The 17,832-nt window shown below is 40.5% G+C and overlaps 1 protein-coding gene across 6 annotated transcripts in view; it reads right to left on the reverse strand.

The window, feature by feature from the left end:
- Nucleotides 1–17,832, reverse strand: part of LOC127350207 (echinoderm microtubule-associated protein-like 6) — a 96,670-nt gene that overhangs the window by 42,340 nt on the left and 36,498 nt on the right. For 3 of the 6 annotated variants that reach the window (XM_051376628.1, XM_051376619.1, XM_051376611.1), the window contains exons 7-19: nt 14,326–14,399; nt 12,920–13,047; nt 11,624–11,761; nt 11,372–11,513; nt 10,284–10,398; nt 8,456–8,668; nt 8,203–8,370; nt 7,035–7,141; nt 4,426–4,544; nt 2,610–2,796; nt 2,428–2,533; nt 1,336–1,429; nt 1,118–1,218 (exon numbers count right to left, since the gene is read on the reverse strand). In XM_051376628.1, coding sequence (XP_051232588.1) covers nt 1,118–1,218; nt 1,336–1,429; nt 2,428–2,533; nt 2,610–2,796; nt 4,426–4,544; nt 7,035–7,141; nt 8,203–8,370; nt 8,456–8,668; nt 10,284–10,398; nt 11,372–11,513; nt 11,624–11,761; nt 12,920–13,047; nt 14,326–14,399 — 1,692 coding nt within the window. Of the gene's footprint in view, nt 1–1,117; nt 1,219–1,335; nt 1,430–2,427; nt 2,534–2,609; nt 2,797–4,425; nt 4,545–7,034; nt 7,142–8,202; nt 8,371–8,455; nt 8,669–10,283; nt 10,399–11,371; nt 11,514–11,623; nt 11,762–12,865; nt 13,048–14,325; nt 14,400–17,832 lie in introns of all 6 variants that reach the window. The other 3 variants (XM_051376593.1, XM_051376603.1, XM_051376583.1) reach the window with 1 other exon arrangement.

Raw genomic sequence — 17,832 nt, forward strand, 5'->3', positions numbered from 1 at the left:
GCATTAAATTTAAAGATCCCTTCCAGACATGTATACAAATAGTCTGCTTGGAACAATAATGTGTGTCTTTTAATTCTTTTCTGCAAAAACAGTATAATTTCCTCATTAAAATCCATAAAACTTCCAGAATGTCTGAATATGCAAATGTTCATTTCTAAAATTTTCCTTCTGGACACAAGATGTCTCCTACTTCACTGTAAAGTCCATTCTCAGTGGATGTGCAGTGGTGGCTTCAAGTTTCTACATCACCCTGTACAAGTTGATACTGGACCAACTCCTGGCTTAATGGTCACAACATTTTCACTTTAGATTCAAGACTTAATTGTCTCTTATGGGACACCAGCTGTTGCAGCAGTAAAAGGTCACCAAAGGACAATAGAGAATAAATATGGTGGGCATATTGGGAATTAGACAGAACACAAACAGCAAATACAGCACCCGAAAACAGTAAGTGGAGAATTTCATATGAGGAAAGAAGAATTAGACCCCTTTAACCTGGACTCCTGAAAGAAACCCCAAGAAGTTGTTACTGTACAACAGCATTGACTCCATCCCTTTTTAAGAACTTCTTGTGGGGTTAATGGTCTTTCCTCTGGCCACACCCTCAGGTCGAACTCTCACAAAAATCTAAAAATCTAAAAAGTATAAGCACGCAAAAAACGACTTTGCTGCAGTCACAAGAGTAAGTGAAATAAGGTACTGTCTAATCCTGCAGCAGTTACGTGTAGGGGTGTAAGAAAATATCTAAAAATATTTTATCGCAATATTGTATCCATTCTCAAAAACACTATCAATTCTTATGTTTAAACCCCTAACTGCTAGATAGCAACGTTACATCGACTGTGATGAATACAAATGCAGATCCCACTGTTCTGGTTACACAAATAAGTTAACTTTTTAACCCCGGTTTTATGCATATGGTGGTGTGTTTTTTGAACTATGACAGTTTTCCTTGAAATTTGATTTTCATTATTAAATCACAATATATCACAATATATTGAACCGTAACCCCTGTATCGTGATACATATCATATCGCCAGATTCTTACCAATACACAGCCCTACTTACATGGATCTGTCTCAGACTAAAGGGTCAAACATCCTTCCTGACATTTTACCTGCGTGTTGCCAGAACTGGATGTGTTTGATTCCCACAGTGACCAGTTTGTCCATCAGCATGGGATTACACTTCACCACAAATATCTTCTCCTTATGACCTCTGAAGAAGAAGAGACACAAGTACATGCAGGATAAACAATTGCAGTTCTATGTTTTTTTACAGTGTATGAACCTCTTGGTATCTTACAGCGGTATTAGCTGTAGTTTTTTACAGTACCTGGCAGTAGCGAGTTTCTCTCCTCTCTTCCAGTCCCAGACTACAATTGAATGTCCGTCATCGACTCCCACTGACACCAGACTCTTCCCATCAGCTGCAACAGGAACACAGAAAGAGGTTTTTACCTTTTTCACAAAGCAAAGAGCCGCCGACAGAGAGAAACTACAGCTGGAGTTTAGCATGTACTCAAACAAGGTGAACACAAAAGAACCTAAATGGACAGACCTGAACCCAGACCAGGAGCTGTTCTTACAATGCAGTTTGACTGTGTGTGTTGTATCAACTCAAGCAGACAGGGTACAGTTTATAATTTTGCTTTTCTTTGGGGATTTGTGGGATTTAAATGGATAAATAAACAGCTAACCAGCTAGCTAACGATTGACGTGGATTAGCTAGCTAGTTAGCTCACGTTTTGCTTACATTAGCTAGCTAACTTAAGCTAAGTTAAGATGTGACTACATATCACTTTTATCTTTTTTATCTTCAAAATGTGGTTGTCTTTCAACATAGACTAGCCTCGCACATATCTACGTACAGGAAGGGAGGAAGTTGACCGAGGCTTGCTCAACTGTTATTGGACAGTGGAGCAAAAAGGGGTGGGACGTGAATGTGTGTGCGTGTGGTTTTTTTTAAACATCTCTTGTCTTTTAGAAAAATAATATTTATTAAAAATAAATAAGGTAAATAACAATAAGAGACAAAAAATACAGAATTTATACAAAAGGGGAGAAAAAGAAACCAAAAAACAACTAAAACAAAGGAAACCAGCCCCATTAGGGGGAAGTTAGATCAGTTCATCATGCCATCCATCACTTTGTATATCATTATGTTCCAGGAAATTCTTACAAAAATCCAAAACAGACATTAAATAAGGACCTGGCATTGTTTAAAGATACAAAATCATCTGGGTAAATTCAAATACAGAGTTTAGGATAAAGAGGCACAGGGATGTGAATGTGCATTCTGTTCAACAATTATAGGGAGACTTCAGTCTGGATCAAAGTGGTGGACTGACTGACTGGCATATTGACATCAAGGCTGAAAGTGAGGCATCTGGGAGGGAGTATCAGTACACACACACACACAGAATACCTGAGAAGTCCAGAGCACACACTCCTCTCTGATGGAAACCTTTCAGCAAAGAGAGACACTTCAGGGTCTGGATGTCCCACACATGGATGGCTGGGTCCCTCCCCACCTGCACACACACATCACATGCTTTTGAAATCCACTAATTGCATTCAAACATTTACAGGCTGTGTGTGTGTATGCACCTGTCCCGTAGCAGCGTAGTCCTTCACCGGGTGGATGCTGAGGCTCAGGATGTCGTCATCGTGTCCGAGGTAGAAGCGCTGGCTGTGCAGCTGCCGATTGTAGACCACGCCCACCGCCGCCACGTGGTACAACACCTCCCCCCCCTGAGTGTAGAACAGGTTGTTCCTGCAGTCATAACCGCGGTATCTGCACACCCACACACACACACACACACAATACAGAGCATTCACCATTAGGGTTACCTAATGGTGGAATGTAACATTTCACACATTTTTCTCTCCTAAAAAGTTTTACTTCACCATATTTATCTGACAGCTTGAGTTAATACTTTATTTACAAGTAAAGATTTTTCCATCCATTGCCACGCCATCTGAACGTCTGTGACTCTGAAGACATACCACCAGCAGGTCTAACCAAGCCAGGCAGGTTTCAGGGTAGAGGCCGGACGAAAAGCAGCTCCTGGCCCCGCAGTGGGTGCAAGGCTAACAACCCCCTCCGTAAAATACCATCCTGTTACAGAAACTGTGACAAACGCAAATGCTAAAACTACAGGCCGCACAGTGGACTCCAGCCAGTCCATTCACAATATAAAAGCCATTAACAGGAGGTCAGGAATGTGATAGACAGTCTAAACAAAGGTCCGCCTAGGAGCACAGAATATCTGCACCATGTATGAGACATCCAAACTAACCTGGGTCACCAGTGAGATATTTTAGTAAATCTGTTATATCACACTTTTCAAAGCCACGAGACTCCTTTGACAAAAACAGTCATTTTTCCTCACAGAACACAGAGGATGCTGGTCCACCGCTGCCTCAAGCCGCAGCAACTAATTCAGATCCAATCTTTGTATCACAGGAGACTCGTGGCTTTGGAGACAGTCATACAAAAGCTTCAGTTTCCTGTCAAAAAGGGCTAAGGTAAAGCAGTGAACATATTCTGAATGCTCCTGTCTGATTCTCCAAACTGCATGTAGTTTCATTTGCAGAATTAAATATATCTTGTCTACTCTTTATACAAAAAAGGTCACTCCTGTATTATAACCAAAAACACAGGATTAGAAACTGCTATCACTCTTAAACTGGGCACGGAGAGGCTCTTGTATTGTTTTAGAATCATGAAATAGTTTGTCAATTATTCAATCAGCCAACAATAATAGTTATTACAATGATAATTATGTAAAATTCCTATCTTGCCTCAAAAAACTAGCTTTTAATTCCAGGCTTTTTGACTAGGAAACACTCAGCAGCCAATATTGCCACCATAATGTGACGCACGCAATCTCTAACATCATTTAATGGGACATTCAATCAGTTCTATTCTGCATTTGATTCAATCACAACTCTGCACAGACTAGAACATGTGCTATTAAAGGAATATGTAACATTGTTAGCTTCATCTCTCTGTTAAAGTGATCTGTTTTTGATAATGCTTGTCAGGGCTTTATAACAGCAACAACACTACACACAGGGTTTCATTATCAAACTGATTTTACTTTCTTTGAACAAAAGACACGACACTTGGATGAGAAATGTATTACAGTGATCTCAATCATGAGTTTAATCTCTCTCTCTGTATTTAACCTTGTGATGCTGTATCTTTAATAGGCTGATGCCATCCAAGCCAGATGGCTGTGAAGTGTTACAGAAATGTTATTAGGTCTGACCCAGAGAGATTGTCTGATTCCCATTGTGTCTTTTACGTGACTTTTAAGTAACTCTGGCGCTAATTCAGACATGAGACCAGCAAGTAACACGCACACACACACACACACACACACACACACACACACACACACACAGTCTGATATGTTACCCATGCACAAATTGCAGCCGGAGGCCTTGAGCTGGTCCTCTCTGTCTCTTCAGAGATCCAACCTGCTGTTTCTTCTCTCTGCTCTGCTGTTGCAACTGAGGCAGGTCCTCCTTATACACCTTCACAAACACACACAGAAGAAACTTTAATTTCTCACACCTACAAAAAAAGGCTGTTTCATAATATAACAACTAAAAGTCAACATTAAAGTGTGAAAAACAACATACTGATAATTTTTTTTTTTTTTTAGAGTGGTGTGAGCGAAAAATGTAATAGGATGTGAAAGAAAGATGGTGAAAACAACACGAAAGTCACAGGCTGCAGCTGCAGCTGCAGCAGTGACTGTGAGCTCACAGAGGTGAGTCAAACGCCTGGTTTCAGCAACTGGCGTCAAAAATCACACTGCTTCTTGGAGTCGGAACTCACTCAAATCAAGTTTTTAGATTCAGTGTGACTTTTCGAGGATATTACCATCCCTGACGTCCATGGTGAATCAATGTACATAAATCTGCTTAGAGATCATAGAAAAAAGGACAATATAACTGAGATAAGCCTGAGAATCATCACATTTTCAAGTTTTCATCAGTATAAAAGTAATCCAGTGACAGTTGTCTGTACATCCATGGGTACACTGCAAACAGGAGATACTAATAGCTAATTCAGCATACTTTTAAATGATTCTAAAATGTAAACAAATATAAGCTTTAAAAACAGGGATCCAATGTAGCCCAGAGCTAACTTACTGAATTCATGGAATTGCAGCTCTAAAACTCAGGGCCTGATTATCCCCCCAGATAGAACCAACTTGAAGAGCAAATGAAAAAATGGATATAGTTATTTTTCAAGTTGCACTATCAATAATGTTTGACATAACAAAGCCTCAGAATGTCTCACTGACAGAAATTCTACTGCAACTGTAAAACGTCTAACACAGGCAGCGACTGTCTTTGGGTTCGCTGATCATCATCATTCTTAAATTCTGTATATCAGGAAAATTAAATTATAAATCATCTCCTGAAAACCTTTGAGCACAACACAATCATCGATACATTATCTCAGCATAACGAGTTGACATATACTGTCCTCTGCCTTCCTTCATTGGTTAGAGAGAATGATGCACTCTGCAGTGTTTCTGCCCTCAGCACAGAATAGGCCCGCTCATTTTCCATGCAAATTATTCTGTTGAGGGTGAGTTGGCGTGTTTCAGCCGTCTGAGAGTTTCACAGGGAGAGACTTTGCTCCCAGGAGGTTTGGGACTGGCAGCGCTCCACTTTCACGCTGCTTTCCATCTACAAAACTGCATATTTTTGGAGCGTCATGGTGGATCAGTGCAGCGAGTTACAGACCATTTCAATGTGACTGGAATCTAGACTCCCTGTTTTCTCCCCAACATTTTCTTTATCAAAATATAGTTCACATCTTCTTCATCCTCCTGGGTGGTTTTGAGCTTTAACCATTAACCTTCCTGTTTATCTTACTTTTATAATAACCTATAAGTAAAATAATGAAAATATAGCATAAAAACACACATTTCCATATTCCATAAGTGCTAGAAAGTGGGTGTAATCTCAGTATTTATTACAAGAGGCATTCATTTACAACTGCAAAAAGAGTCTACAGCCCTGCTCTGTCATTCTGTATGGAGCACTGAGCTAAATGCACATCAGCATGCTAATTTACTCACAATGACTATACTAATATGTTGATGTTTAGAAAGAATAATGTTTATCATGCCTATCACCTTCATGATAACATTTGTACAACTGAGGCTAATAAGAATGTCATTTTGAGATATTTCAGTGAAAAATACTTTGACTGGTAGAGGCATTCGATGAAAAGTCAAAATGAGAATGCCCGAATATTGGACTTGTTGCAGTAATAATGTTAGACAGTTAACAAGTTAATATAGTTTATTTATGTGTGTAGCTGTCATAATAGTGTCAAGCTAATGTTGACTCTCAATCAGGATTGTTAAAGACTAAACGTAACGCAATAGAACGGCATCTGACTGTGGTAATCACAGTGGTGGAATGTAACTACTGTAGTTTTTCTGCTACTTTATATTTCTACTCCACTCCATTTCAGAGGCAAATAATGCACAAAGGCAAAAATATTGGGAAAGGCAAAAAAGGAAGGAAAAAGGCAGGAAGGATAAGGGAATACAGTAATAATAATAATCCATGTTTTCCTGCTCTTTCCAATTAAACTTTGGAGCTTCTGATAAATCTAAACACACTTGGAGTCTTTCTCTTTGTCTGTCATACACACACACACACACACACTCTTTAAGCTCTATCTACAAACAGCACATTGTTGCAGCACTGGCGGCGCCCAACGAACAGTAGTTACACAGACGTCTGCCAGGCAGCTTCTGGCATTAGAGATAAGGCGTGTTTTAAGATCACCATGGTAACCACACTGAGCCCTGCTGCGCTGTGGATGATGGGAATATGAATGAGGAGCTGATGTAGTGGAGCCTCCATTAAAACACACTCAGCAGTAAAAACATTCATACATGTCCAAAGCTGCTCTGTAATACCACTTTTGAGCATTTTGCTTATGGACTATGGATCACCATAGAAATAACTAGTCCAAACTCCAGGTCGTACCTGTCTGTCATAATTGATCTGTGTCTCCTGCTCAATGTCGGAGTCAAGCTCCGGGACATCCGACACGTCGCTGTCCGACTCCTCACTGTTGGAGTCTCCGTGGCTGTCTACAAAGGAGAGACGAGAAAGAGAGATAAACATGTTCTTTTTAACTCAATTATCTACAACTACAAATTTGGTAAATGGAGAAAATAAAGACAAAAGTGAACCTTCAAATGTTCATTACAAACATTTATTACACTGCAGAGCTACTTATTAGTTCAAGTAAGACCACTTAGGTATCCCTTCATGGGACTCAAGATATTCAAGAAAATTTGAACCATCTTCAGGACCTTAGTAACTCTTATGTGAATCTCTGAAGCCTCAAAGCAGAAACAACTTACCAGTTCCTTTCCAGAGACCCCCTAAAGCACACCAAGAACTTCAAACTCTCTTGAAGTCTGCTGATTCAAAATAACCTAAAGCCTGCTAAAGAAAACCTGGAACCATTCAAAAGAACCTGTCTAGGACCTGCACCACATAAAGGATCTCTTAGGAAAAACTGAAACCTACTCTCACGGAGACCTCTAAAGCCCACTCAAGAAAACCTACTGGACCCTTGTCATTAAGTCTACAGCCTTCGCAAAAAAAACAAACATGAGACACTAACAAGACCATGGAACTTGCACAACGACCCCTATAGTCACGTAATTTCGGAACTACTTCCCACACACTTGGAACTTCTACTAAGATTCCTAAAGCTGCTCAAGAAAACCTGGAACTAATACAGGACACTCGAAACCTATCCAAGAAACTTACACTTGGAACACTCATTAGGTCTCCTCAAGTCTATTCAAGACAACCTGGCGCCACCCTTGGCACGGTCGATGTGACCTCTAAAGCTTTTTGCAGAAAACCTGAAATCCTTGACGAGACCCTTCAAACTTTCAGGATCTATTATGCCTCAATGAAAAACATTGGAACTCTCATAACCCCTCCTAAAACTCCCTCAAGCCCAGTTTGACCACAGGAGCTCACAAAAGGACCTCAGAAAACCTGCTCAAGGACCTCTGAACCCCCCTCAAGAAAACCTGTAACTAGGAAAGCATTGTCTACTCTGTTGTAATGTACCCCTACTTGGTTCGTCATCCTCTAATCTGCTTCACTCAACGCTACCCTGTTTCCCTACCTTGTATGTTGATATCCAGTCCTCCATTCATGACTGACTCTGGTAGAAACCTCCACTGGAAGAGGGCGTGGTCAGCCCCACCCGTGGTCAGCACCCACTGCAGGTCATGTGACCAGCGGACATTAGTCACATGGGCTGAGTGACCAATGTACTTCTTGAATTTGGCTCCTTGGAGAGAATAGACAACTCACATTTAACAACAAAACAGGGAGAAGAAAGTTCAAAAGACAAAGAAGGAAAGAAAGCTAGAGACCTTTCCTCAGACAGGGGAAGCGGTACAGCTTAACAAGGCCGAGGTCGTCTCCGGTAACAAGCACAGCAGCAGCGTGATTGGCATCCACGGCGTTGATCTCTGTTAGATTAGAGTATTTAGGCCAGATGCCACTGACTTCTGAGCCCAGAACGCCACTCCAGGATGCCCAGCACTGACCTTTCACCTCCTCTTTACTGACAATTGGTTTCCCCACTGCAGGAGGATGAAAACAGCGTGTGAATGTTAAATCTGAAATAATAAAATACCTTTTTAATTCCTGCGGAGTTTTATGTATTAGCGTGCACCAGTTTATCTTAATGTAGATGCTAATGATAACAAACAGCCTATTTGCAATTTTTTTTATCAGTAATCACTTGCAACAGACAAAAGCGGGAAAGGGAAATGTGGGTATGGTGCAGATTTTAATCTTCCACGCTGAAATCTGTTCTGGGTCAAGCTGCAGAGCTGGTTTCTCCTGGTGGAAGTTTTGTGTGGGAAATCTTGTGAACAGCCTGTTACATTGGCAAGTTGGCAACACATCATATGTGTTTTCGGTTTGCTTTGACATCTAAATGAATGTTTAGTGGTATGATCCAGCCTTTCCTTTCTTTCCTCCTTACTTCCTTCCTTCTTTCTTTTATCCGTCATTCACTCCAGGATGGTTTTTTTCCCTGTTTCTGTCCTGAAAGTTAAAATCCTCATCAGACCACATTTTTTATGCTATTAATGGTCAGACTTTTTTTCTGCTACAGCCGTTCAATTCATTGACATTCTTTAATTATTTCTCTACAAGGTAGTCTTCATTGTTAGTGGCGGAGTTCGCCATTCCAAACTGCCAACACATGGACAAGGGATTCACAGGAAACAATGCTGCATGGAATCCAGTGTAATTTTATCTCATTGATATCCACTCCACTGTTTACTTTTCACTCTCCCACTTACTGCTATTGCTAACCCAACATTTCCTACTGCTGCTGCTTAAAAGCGTTCAAGTGGCAGAACAAAGTGATGGATTTTATTGTGCACAGCCACAGGAAATACAATGGTCATTTTAGTCATTATTTGTCTGTGGATGAGCTGTAAATCTGTCAGAGAGTAATGGAAGAGTCAACAGCAGCCACAGAGAGCTGTTAGATAAAGAGCTGCAGGCGACGGGCTCCTCAGCAACACAACCAACTCCTTTTACTGTATCCTGCTGTTGTGTGGAAAACTACTGGCTGTGTGTGCAGTGTGAAATCAGATGGAGGTTGTTCATTTCATGATGGAAAAAGGACAATTATTGAATGACTTCTTTATAAAAGCTGCTCAAGGTGTGTTTGCTGACCTCGGATTCAAATAATGTAGTATTTAACAGCTTTTGCTGTCACCATGGTAACCACAAGTATCAACTACGACTGCAAAGCATTTTAACTTTAAAAACATTTCTATCTCTTCATCTTAAATTATCACAGTCAGCCTCCTCCCTCACTGTGTCAGTCGTGTGTGTCCTTTCTCTGACAGGTACACTGGAGAAGTTCAGCTTATGAATACATGCATGAATCTGACTGTGTGTATGTGCGTGTGTGTGTGTGTTTGTGTGCACTTATCTAGCAGTGTATTTCAGCATCGTTACATACTCTCCAACTGGAGAGAAAGTAAGACCATTTTCTCAAAAAAAAGACTAACTCTATTTATAAGTATGAAAACTTTTTTGTTTTTTTCTAATTTGGGTGAGCTGATCCGTTTATAAAACAATGTGTATCCTTGCCCTATAATACAGAAATACAGGCTCTTTTTTCTACAACATTTTGAGGAACCTAAGGCTGAAGGCATGACTGTAGAGACTCACTGGGCATTCGGTAGAAGATTCGTTCTCCAGCTCCGTCGTTGGTCTGCAGGATTTTGCTGTCCAGAGACCAGTCCAGGTGTGTGATGAAACTGGTGGATTTACAGCACTCTCCTATCTGCAGGCAGACAGACAGAGGGAATTATAATGTTATGGCATTATGTTAGTACTTTTGGTGGACTTTTGTTTTTGTACTTTTCGTTGTACCTTGTGGTTCATTCATACAAAATTTTCAACACATCCTCATACCTAAATGACTGAATAGGTTAATGGGCAATGACTCTCAATACGGCGTATAAGACTGTTTCGAAAACGTCATAAATGGCAGTTGGAGAGTACCAGCAACAGTGGTACTGGACCTTCATCGTCACCTAGCTAACATTGTGAAATGGTCGCAGTGTGGTTAGGTGTAGGCACTAAAACTACTTGATTAGAATTATCCACCACCATGATTGACCCATCCATCAAATCTCCTCCCTAAGCGGACTTTGTCGCTCTTTATACATTGTCACCTGACTTCCTCCTTTGCTCATGTCAATCACTTTGGCCCCTAGAGGTCGCTGCCAAACAATACGCACATATGGGTGGTAATAAGCTGCTTTCACAAACAACCTATTCAGCTGTTTTTCTGGTAATTGTCTGCCCTGCCCCTGATTGTTTTCACCTGTTTTCACTTACACCTGGCATAAATAGTCCTAGTCTCCCTTTGTCTTTGTCAGTTCGTCTTGTTCAGTTGGTAGAAAGAGTATCATCAAGTGTTCCAGCCAAGTGTTCAGGTTGTTTTATGTTTCAATTGAAGTTTGTGTTGATTTGTTGATCCTCCTTGAGAGCGCCTTTTGTTTGAATTTTATTTTGGATAAATATAATTTTTAGCTACATCTTTGTCTGTCCCAGAGTCATGCATTTGAGTCCACCAGTATTGTGTCAGAGGTTGTGACATAAGGACGAACTGGAATTTCCTCCAGGGATAAATAAAGTTTAAAAAAAGGAGGTTTTTGTAAAATGTATTTTTGGGGCCTTTTCTAATGTGTTTAAGTTAGCTATGGTTTTAAAATGTGCATGTTCTCTAACCCTCCGATGTGCCTCCCTACCTTCTTGTATCTCTGAGCAACAGCGTAGATGTCCACAAGACCGTCATTGGAGCCAACAGCGAGGTATGCTCCGTCTGGAGAAAACTTCATCTCATGGATCACCTCCTTCCTGTCTTTGATGTGAACGACCTCTGTCATGTCTCTGATACGGACAAATAAAAAAAATACCCTGTTCATGCCATATTACAACAAAGAAATATTAGGTTTTAATTAAGTTTGTTTGTCCTGATACACTGTCGAATTTTGTGTTACCTGACTCTCAGTACAGTAAAGGATCCATCTTTCATGCCCAGAGCCAGCTGGTATCCGTCCACACTGAACGCCACGCTCCGCACTGCCTCCTCCATGTTACAGCGAGCAATGAGTGCGTGATCCACTAGACTCCATAACCTGACACGCACGCACACAAAGTCAGATAAAAGTCACATGAATTCCAATATGTTCAATCAGACCTGTATCTGATTGGGCCACATACGAAAGTCAGCCAAATCAGAATTGAAAAGATCAGATTCCATGTGACTTGTGCTGTTCACACTGTCATAAAAAAACTGATCTGAAAAAACTTTGCCTGCAGTGTGAACACAGCCTTAGCCTGCTAGAATAAATCCTTGTTACATTCCACTGCTGCAGGTAATGAGCCTCGTCGCCTCAGTGGCTTTCAGCAGCTTTGTGAAAAAATCTAAGGAGGAAACTTTGCTGGAATTTTAAACACCATTTAGGAGGACTCCTAGTTTAAAATAAGATCCTTAGTGAATACAGACCCAGAACTGTTGTTTCAATTTTCACTGTTGACAAATGTATTCACTGTAGGCAGTACAGCACAGCTCTTCACAAGAAAGAAATATTTAGTCTCAGGAACTCTCCCCCAAAGCGGGTGAAGTGCAGTTAATTCTAGTCAAATCTGCCATGATTGTCACTGTGAACAACAGCCGTAAATATAGACGGTACAGGCAGCGTGGCCCTTGTGAGTGATTCAATTGCAACCTTGGAAATATGCCTGTGTTCAAAGAACAACTGATGTTAAATTAGAAACAGTGCTATATTTGCCTCGAATCTCCGTCATGGTTTGGTAGGGTGTATAAAAGACAAAGCTGGTGTCTGAGTGTATGTGTGTGTGTAGGCTTGTTGTAACCAGCTCACACCACTGCTGTACACTGCATATAAGCCTTCTCAGAATGCAAAACTTGACTGACATAGCATTATGTAAGAAAAGTAAAATAAGAAAATCAACAAACTTAAGAAGCTGCATGAATCAGCAGGCGGCAACAAACATGTCAGCATCTTTCTCTTTACTACTGCTGTTTCCATTATCACCTGTGTGCAGCTGACTGTGTGTGTTTATATCATTATATAATGTATAATTGGTCTCTCAGGACTTTCCTGCAGTACTGAAAAGAAAACAGTGAGCAAATGCTGGGGATGAACAGAAACCATTACCGCATTAGAAATCTGTCACAAAGAGCTCATGAGCAAGGCACTAAACCTGTGATCCACCTGTAGCAGCCTGTGGTTGTACTGGGCTCCCAGGATGCGTGTCCTCGCACTGACCTGACGGAGCGGTCGTCGCTGCCGGTGACAGCCAGAGGTTTTTTAGGGTGAACGTCCAGCGCCCAGAGCTCGCCCTCGCTGTGTCCCTGCATGATCAGCAGTGGCTTGTCTCGATCCCTCACCATCACCTGGACAGACACCAACAGACACATTTAAAACTGAGCCCAAACTCGATAGTTAACATTTTATGGCAGCATCATTTAAAAATCTGAAAGCAGACTGAAACATAAAAAATGCATCTCACAGTAAGCACATATTTGATGTTTGTTGGTCAAAACATGTGAAATCCAGGTTCAATTAGATGTCTAGGCTCAATGTGTAACAAGATTGACAGTATATATAAAGGACAGAGTTTCTGGGTCTGAAAAGCGAGTATTCTTTTAATGGCCAGCTGGGGGAGCTCAATTGGCCGTTCTCAATGAGTCCTTCCAGCTCAACACACCAAACTCAGATTAAACTGTCAAATCAGGCAGTGCTGATCAAATTTGAATCCAGATTCTGCTCCTGCATCGCCCATTTCTTTGCCCATATTTTTAGAAACATATTTATATGTTTCATCAAAATGCATTATACAGTTGCCCAGTGTAAAAAAGATGTATCACGCAAACTGCAACGTGGTAAAAACAGAATTTACAAATGAAAAAAGATAGGCCAACAATTTTAACACTGCTTCCTTTTGAAAACAAAATATTTTAAAATAGTAAACACTATATAAACACTAAATGTTGACATAAAAGTATGCATACAATTATGGCAGCATATGAAAAATGTTCATGTTAATTCTATTTATACCAAACTCGAGGATTTATCTCATGTCTGCATGTTAAATACAGATTAACAACAAGATTAGCCTAGCTTAGCATAACGACTGGAAGTAGGGGGAAACAGCTCTGTCAATTTAAAACTACCAACACATCTTAAGCTCACTGATTAGCATGTTGTATCTCTTTTTTGGTGAATATGTACACAAACCGAAATGCAGAAACAACTATTTGTGGTTTTAGGAGTTATGATTCTAGTTTTATATTTGTTTTATATAAGTTTTAAAACATATTCCTTCAATGCTACTTTTATATACTTTGTTATATTTTATTGTTTCATTCTTCATGTGTAACCCCGTATTGTACAATGACAATAAAACCAACTTTTTCTTTTCTTACGCTTAGTAACAAAACTTAAGGAAGCTTTATTCAGTCACTGCACAGCTGTTTTACGTAAAAAATCTTCATATATGGGCTTTGAAGTAACAGGGTAACTTACAACCTTGCATCAGTGCTTATAGTGAGGTAAACTGTGTGTGTGCCAATGAGGAGCCAGCAAAATAAATCTCTTTCAACAAACGTCTTTGCAGGGAGGAACTGCATTAGGCTGGGTTTCTATTTTCTATCATGAGTCTCCTTTCTTACCTCAAAGATCTCGCTGTCCTGCGTTCCCGCCAGGATCCGGTCGGCTCGCCAGCAGACGCTGCGAATAGACAGACCTGGAGGAGGAAGAGGAGGAGGAAGAGGATTAGATCAGCAGTAAAAACCTGTCAAAATATCTGGAGAAACAACAAAGGAGCTGCTTTAAAAACCAACAGTAATAAACAGGCTTTAAGAGGAAAAGGCAGGAATGAAAAGGAAGAGAAGAGAAAGGAAGACGAGATAGGAGAGGAGGAGAAAAGGAGAAGGGAGAAGAAGAAATATAAAAACAAGGTGTGCTGGAGGAAAAGAGGTACACAAGAGGAAAGGAAATGCTAGGATGAAATGGTGGATTGTTGAGATCAAATGTAGCTGAAACGGGTAAGTCAAGAAAAAAACGAAAACAGCAGGAAACCAGAGAAGTCTGATCGATGATTATTGATGGGGAGGTGTTTCTGATTCGACCGCCGGCTCTCATTAACTTCAGTTAATGAGCAGCAAACTTCACTGTGGTTCATTAAACGGAGATTCACACTTAAAGCCAGCCTGAGTTCATCAAATCAAGAATATCTTCACACGTTAGAGACAAAAATTCCCTCTTTTTTATTTCCTCTGTGTTTTTGCTGAGCTTCAGAGGAAGGATCCAACACAAAGAGGACATTTCTTAATAAAAAACACCTGGAAGATATTCACTTTATTCATCTGAGAGAGCTGGAGCCTCATATTAGCTTCAGATAAAGTATGTGGATCAGAGGTGGAAGAATTTCTAGAAAGATTTTTTAGTTGATAAGTAGCTATTCTACTGTGTAAAAGTAAAAATCCCCAAATCTTACTTGAATGTACTACAAGGAGTTTTTAACTGGTTATGCCTCTACACTGGACCGTTAAAGAGTAAGTAAACCCCAAAACAATTTTTTTTCTGCAGAAATCCTGTGTATATGGGAGTTAAGTAGTGTTGTTGATTGATTCAGGTCCAAATATTGACATTTTAGTGCAAAGTATTTGAATTCTACATACAGCACTGTGCTATAAAAATGCATAGCAATGCCCTCTACTGGTTGAAATTTCTATTAAATTTCATATCGCTGGCTGATCTGGCGACAGGTGACGTATGTGGTGGCAGCTTTTGTCACTAACCAACCCTGCTCCTGTAAAACCAACATCTCAACTCTGCTGACTGTGGCCTGCGTTGCCATACTGATATTCCCCATAGACACTGGAGAATTTGTCTCTTTGTGTTACTAGCTTAACTAAAGTTACAACACACAAAGAAACCTTTACAAATGGCCATGAATGTGCTTCTAGCGACTGTCAAAGCTCCAGCGGATCCTTTGTTTTTAGGGATTTAGGACAGATTATGAACTTATTACACAATCATGGCTGCAGCAAAATATGACAAATGTATCATTACATCTTCTGGAGATTTCAGAAGTAACAGACTGCCTCAAAAAAAGATTTAAACTTTTTTCACACAGGAAGAAGTTACACACACACTTTTCTTTTCTTCCAACCTCACCGTCACACTCCTGTTCCCCAGCATCTAAAATTTAATTAGCAAAGCTGTTCAGCAGCACAGCACTCGCCAATTAGAGCGTCTGCTGCCGCTGATGGCATGAATCAGCGTGTGATGTTTCCTGTAACTTTGTTAGAAACTCCTCCCTGGAGGTTCACAAGCCAAAGCAACCTAATACAGGAAGAGTTTATGAGGTAAATTGGAAATAACTGGGAAAGACTTTCTGCACTGTAAGAGTGGTGTACAGAAGGAAGAGTTTCTGATATGTCATCTCAGAAGTGATTATAGCAGCCAGAAGGCAGCAAAGAGGAAAACTTCACCTTAACAAATCATTTGGAAACGGTCCCGAGGAAGGAAATGGACTACAAAGATGTGATCTGATGTCTTGCTCTCATTTCATTTTGAAGTTTTTCTCTTGACTTCACTCCTGAGAAACAACACCGTGATTTATGCATGTTTAGTTTACTATGCTCCTCATTAAGCTTTGTGTTGCACGACAGGTCAATAAGGAGAAACATGCAAGCAGTGTGAGACTGGAGCCATGGACAAACGACATTATATCTGGCAGACACTTAAAATAACAATTTGCGTACGTCAATGTACACAAATGCCCTTATGAAAACCGACCACTGACTGATGAGCAGTAATTGATGAGTTGTGTAAAGATGACAGAGGAGCCAGGGTTTGAGCTGAAATCATGTTTTTTATTCTTTAGAACTATTTCTGTCCCTTTTTATGTGAACAACTCAGGGAAATACCACAAATGTCTTCCAGTCTGAAAATGTTCACTGTTATATCTATTTTTCATATATTGTATCTCCATGGCGGTCAGGTTTTCCCCTCCCCTTTAAGTGTGGTCATTGGAATCAACTACAAACACTTTTGATTTTGGTCAGACAACGTGTAATAAGAACTTTTTTCAAGTTCTTTGGAGCACAACCTGGTCCTTACCTTCTCACACGGAGCTTGTTTCCATCTCCTAACCCTACAAGGGAGGAGGTGTAAAGAAGAGTCTACTCTACAGTCATGCTAGCAGTTCTGTGTTTTGAGTTAAAGGGGAACTTCTGGGCTTTCGGTGAAGCGAGCGATGGAAAAACAGGTAGGTGACAGTACTTGTAAACTTTGAATTTAAACGGTTTCTGCACAATATAGCTATGAGTTGAAAACGCATGTTGTTGTCACGTAAGGGCCCTGATCATGTTGCACAGACATTTTAATTGCATTTTGTGTGTTAAGAGGAGCAAAAGGCCCTCTTTAGGATATGCCCCCAAGAAGTGTATTATAACTAACTGGGAGCTCTGGCCATTAGCTGCAGGAACTCCAGTTTGCTAGCACCGGCTTTGGTCGTTGTTTTTCCTATCGTCAGTACTCGGTGACATCTAGCGATCAAGACTCAGGTAAAAATCTGCCGAAGTTCCCCTTTAAATGCTAACATGACACACTTCATGACAATAGCTTTTAAGGCATTTAACATAAAAACCGTGAATTTCATGATGGCACCAGGGCAGCCTCCACGGAATAGTCTGTAGATAAAAACGTCTCATTCTAAGGTAACAAAACATAACGATTCCTATAGTCAGGTGATTATCCACTTATGAGAACATTATTATCCTATGGACATATTAAATTTTTGTCTAAAGACCGTCCTAAATGTTACACACCGGACCTTTACCCCTTTGGCTTGTCATGCATAAACCATTTGGTGATACCAAGCTGAATTTCATGGTAATTCATCCTACAGTTGTTACAAGTTAAGTTCAAGTTATTACAGTCTGGACTGAAGTGGTGGACCAACAGACCAGCAGACACGGCTGATAATGGGACAAACCTTCACACCTTCTGTCTTATTCTCACCTTCACAATGGAAATACCTGAAAACCTTTCCTGTGCTCAACCCTTGTTAAAGAGGAAGCCATCTCCTGCTGAGGAGTAACATTTACCTCCTGCCCTCCCAACTTCCTCTATAGCCCTTTGAGAGGTGAAGGGGTCAACCTTTCACC

This window comes from Dicentrarchus labrax, unplaced genomic scaffold (assembly GCF_905237075.1).
Source record: "Dicentrarchus labrax unplaced genomic scaffold, dlabrax2021, whole genome shotgun sequence".
Taxonomy (NCBI): domain Eukaryota; kingdom Metazoa; phylum Chordata; class Actinopteri; family Moronidae; genus Dicentrarchus; species Dicentrarchus labrax.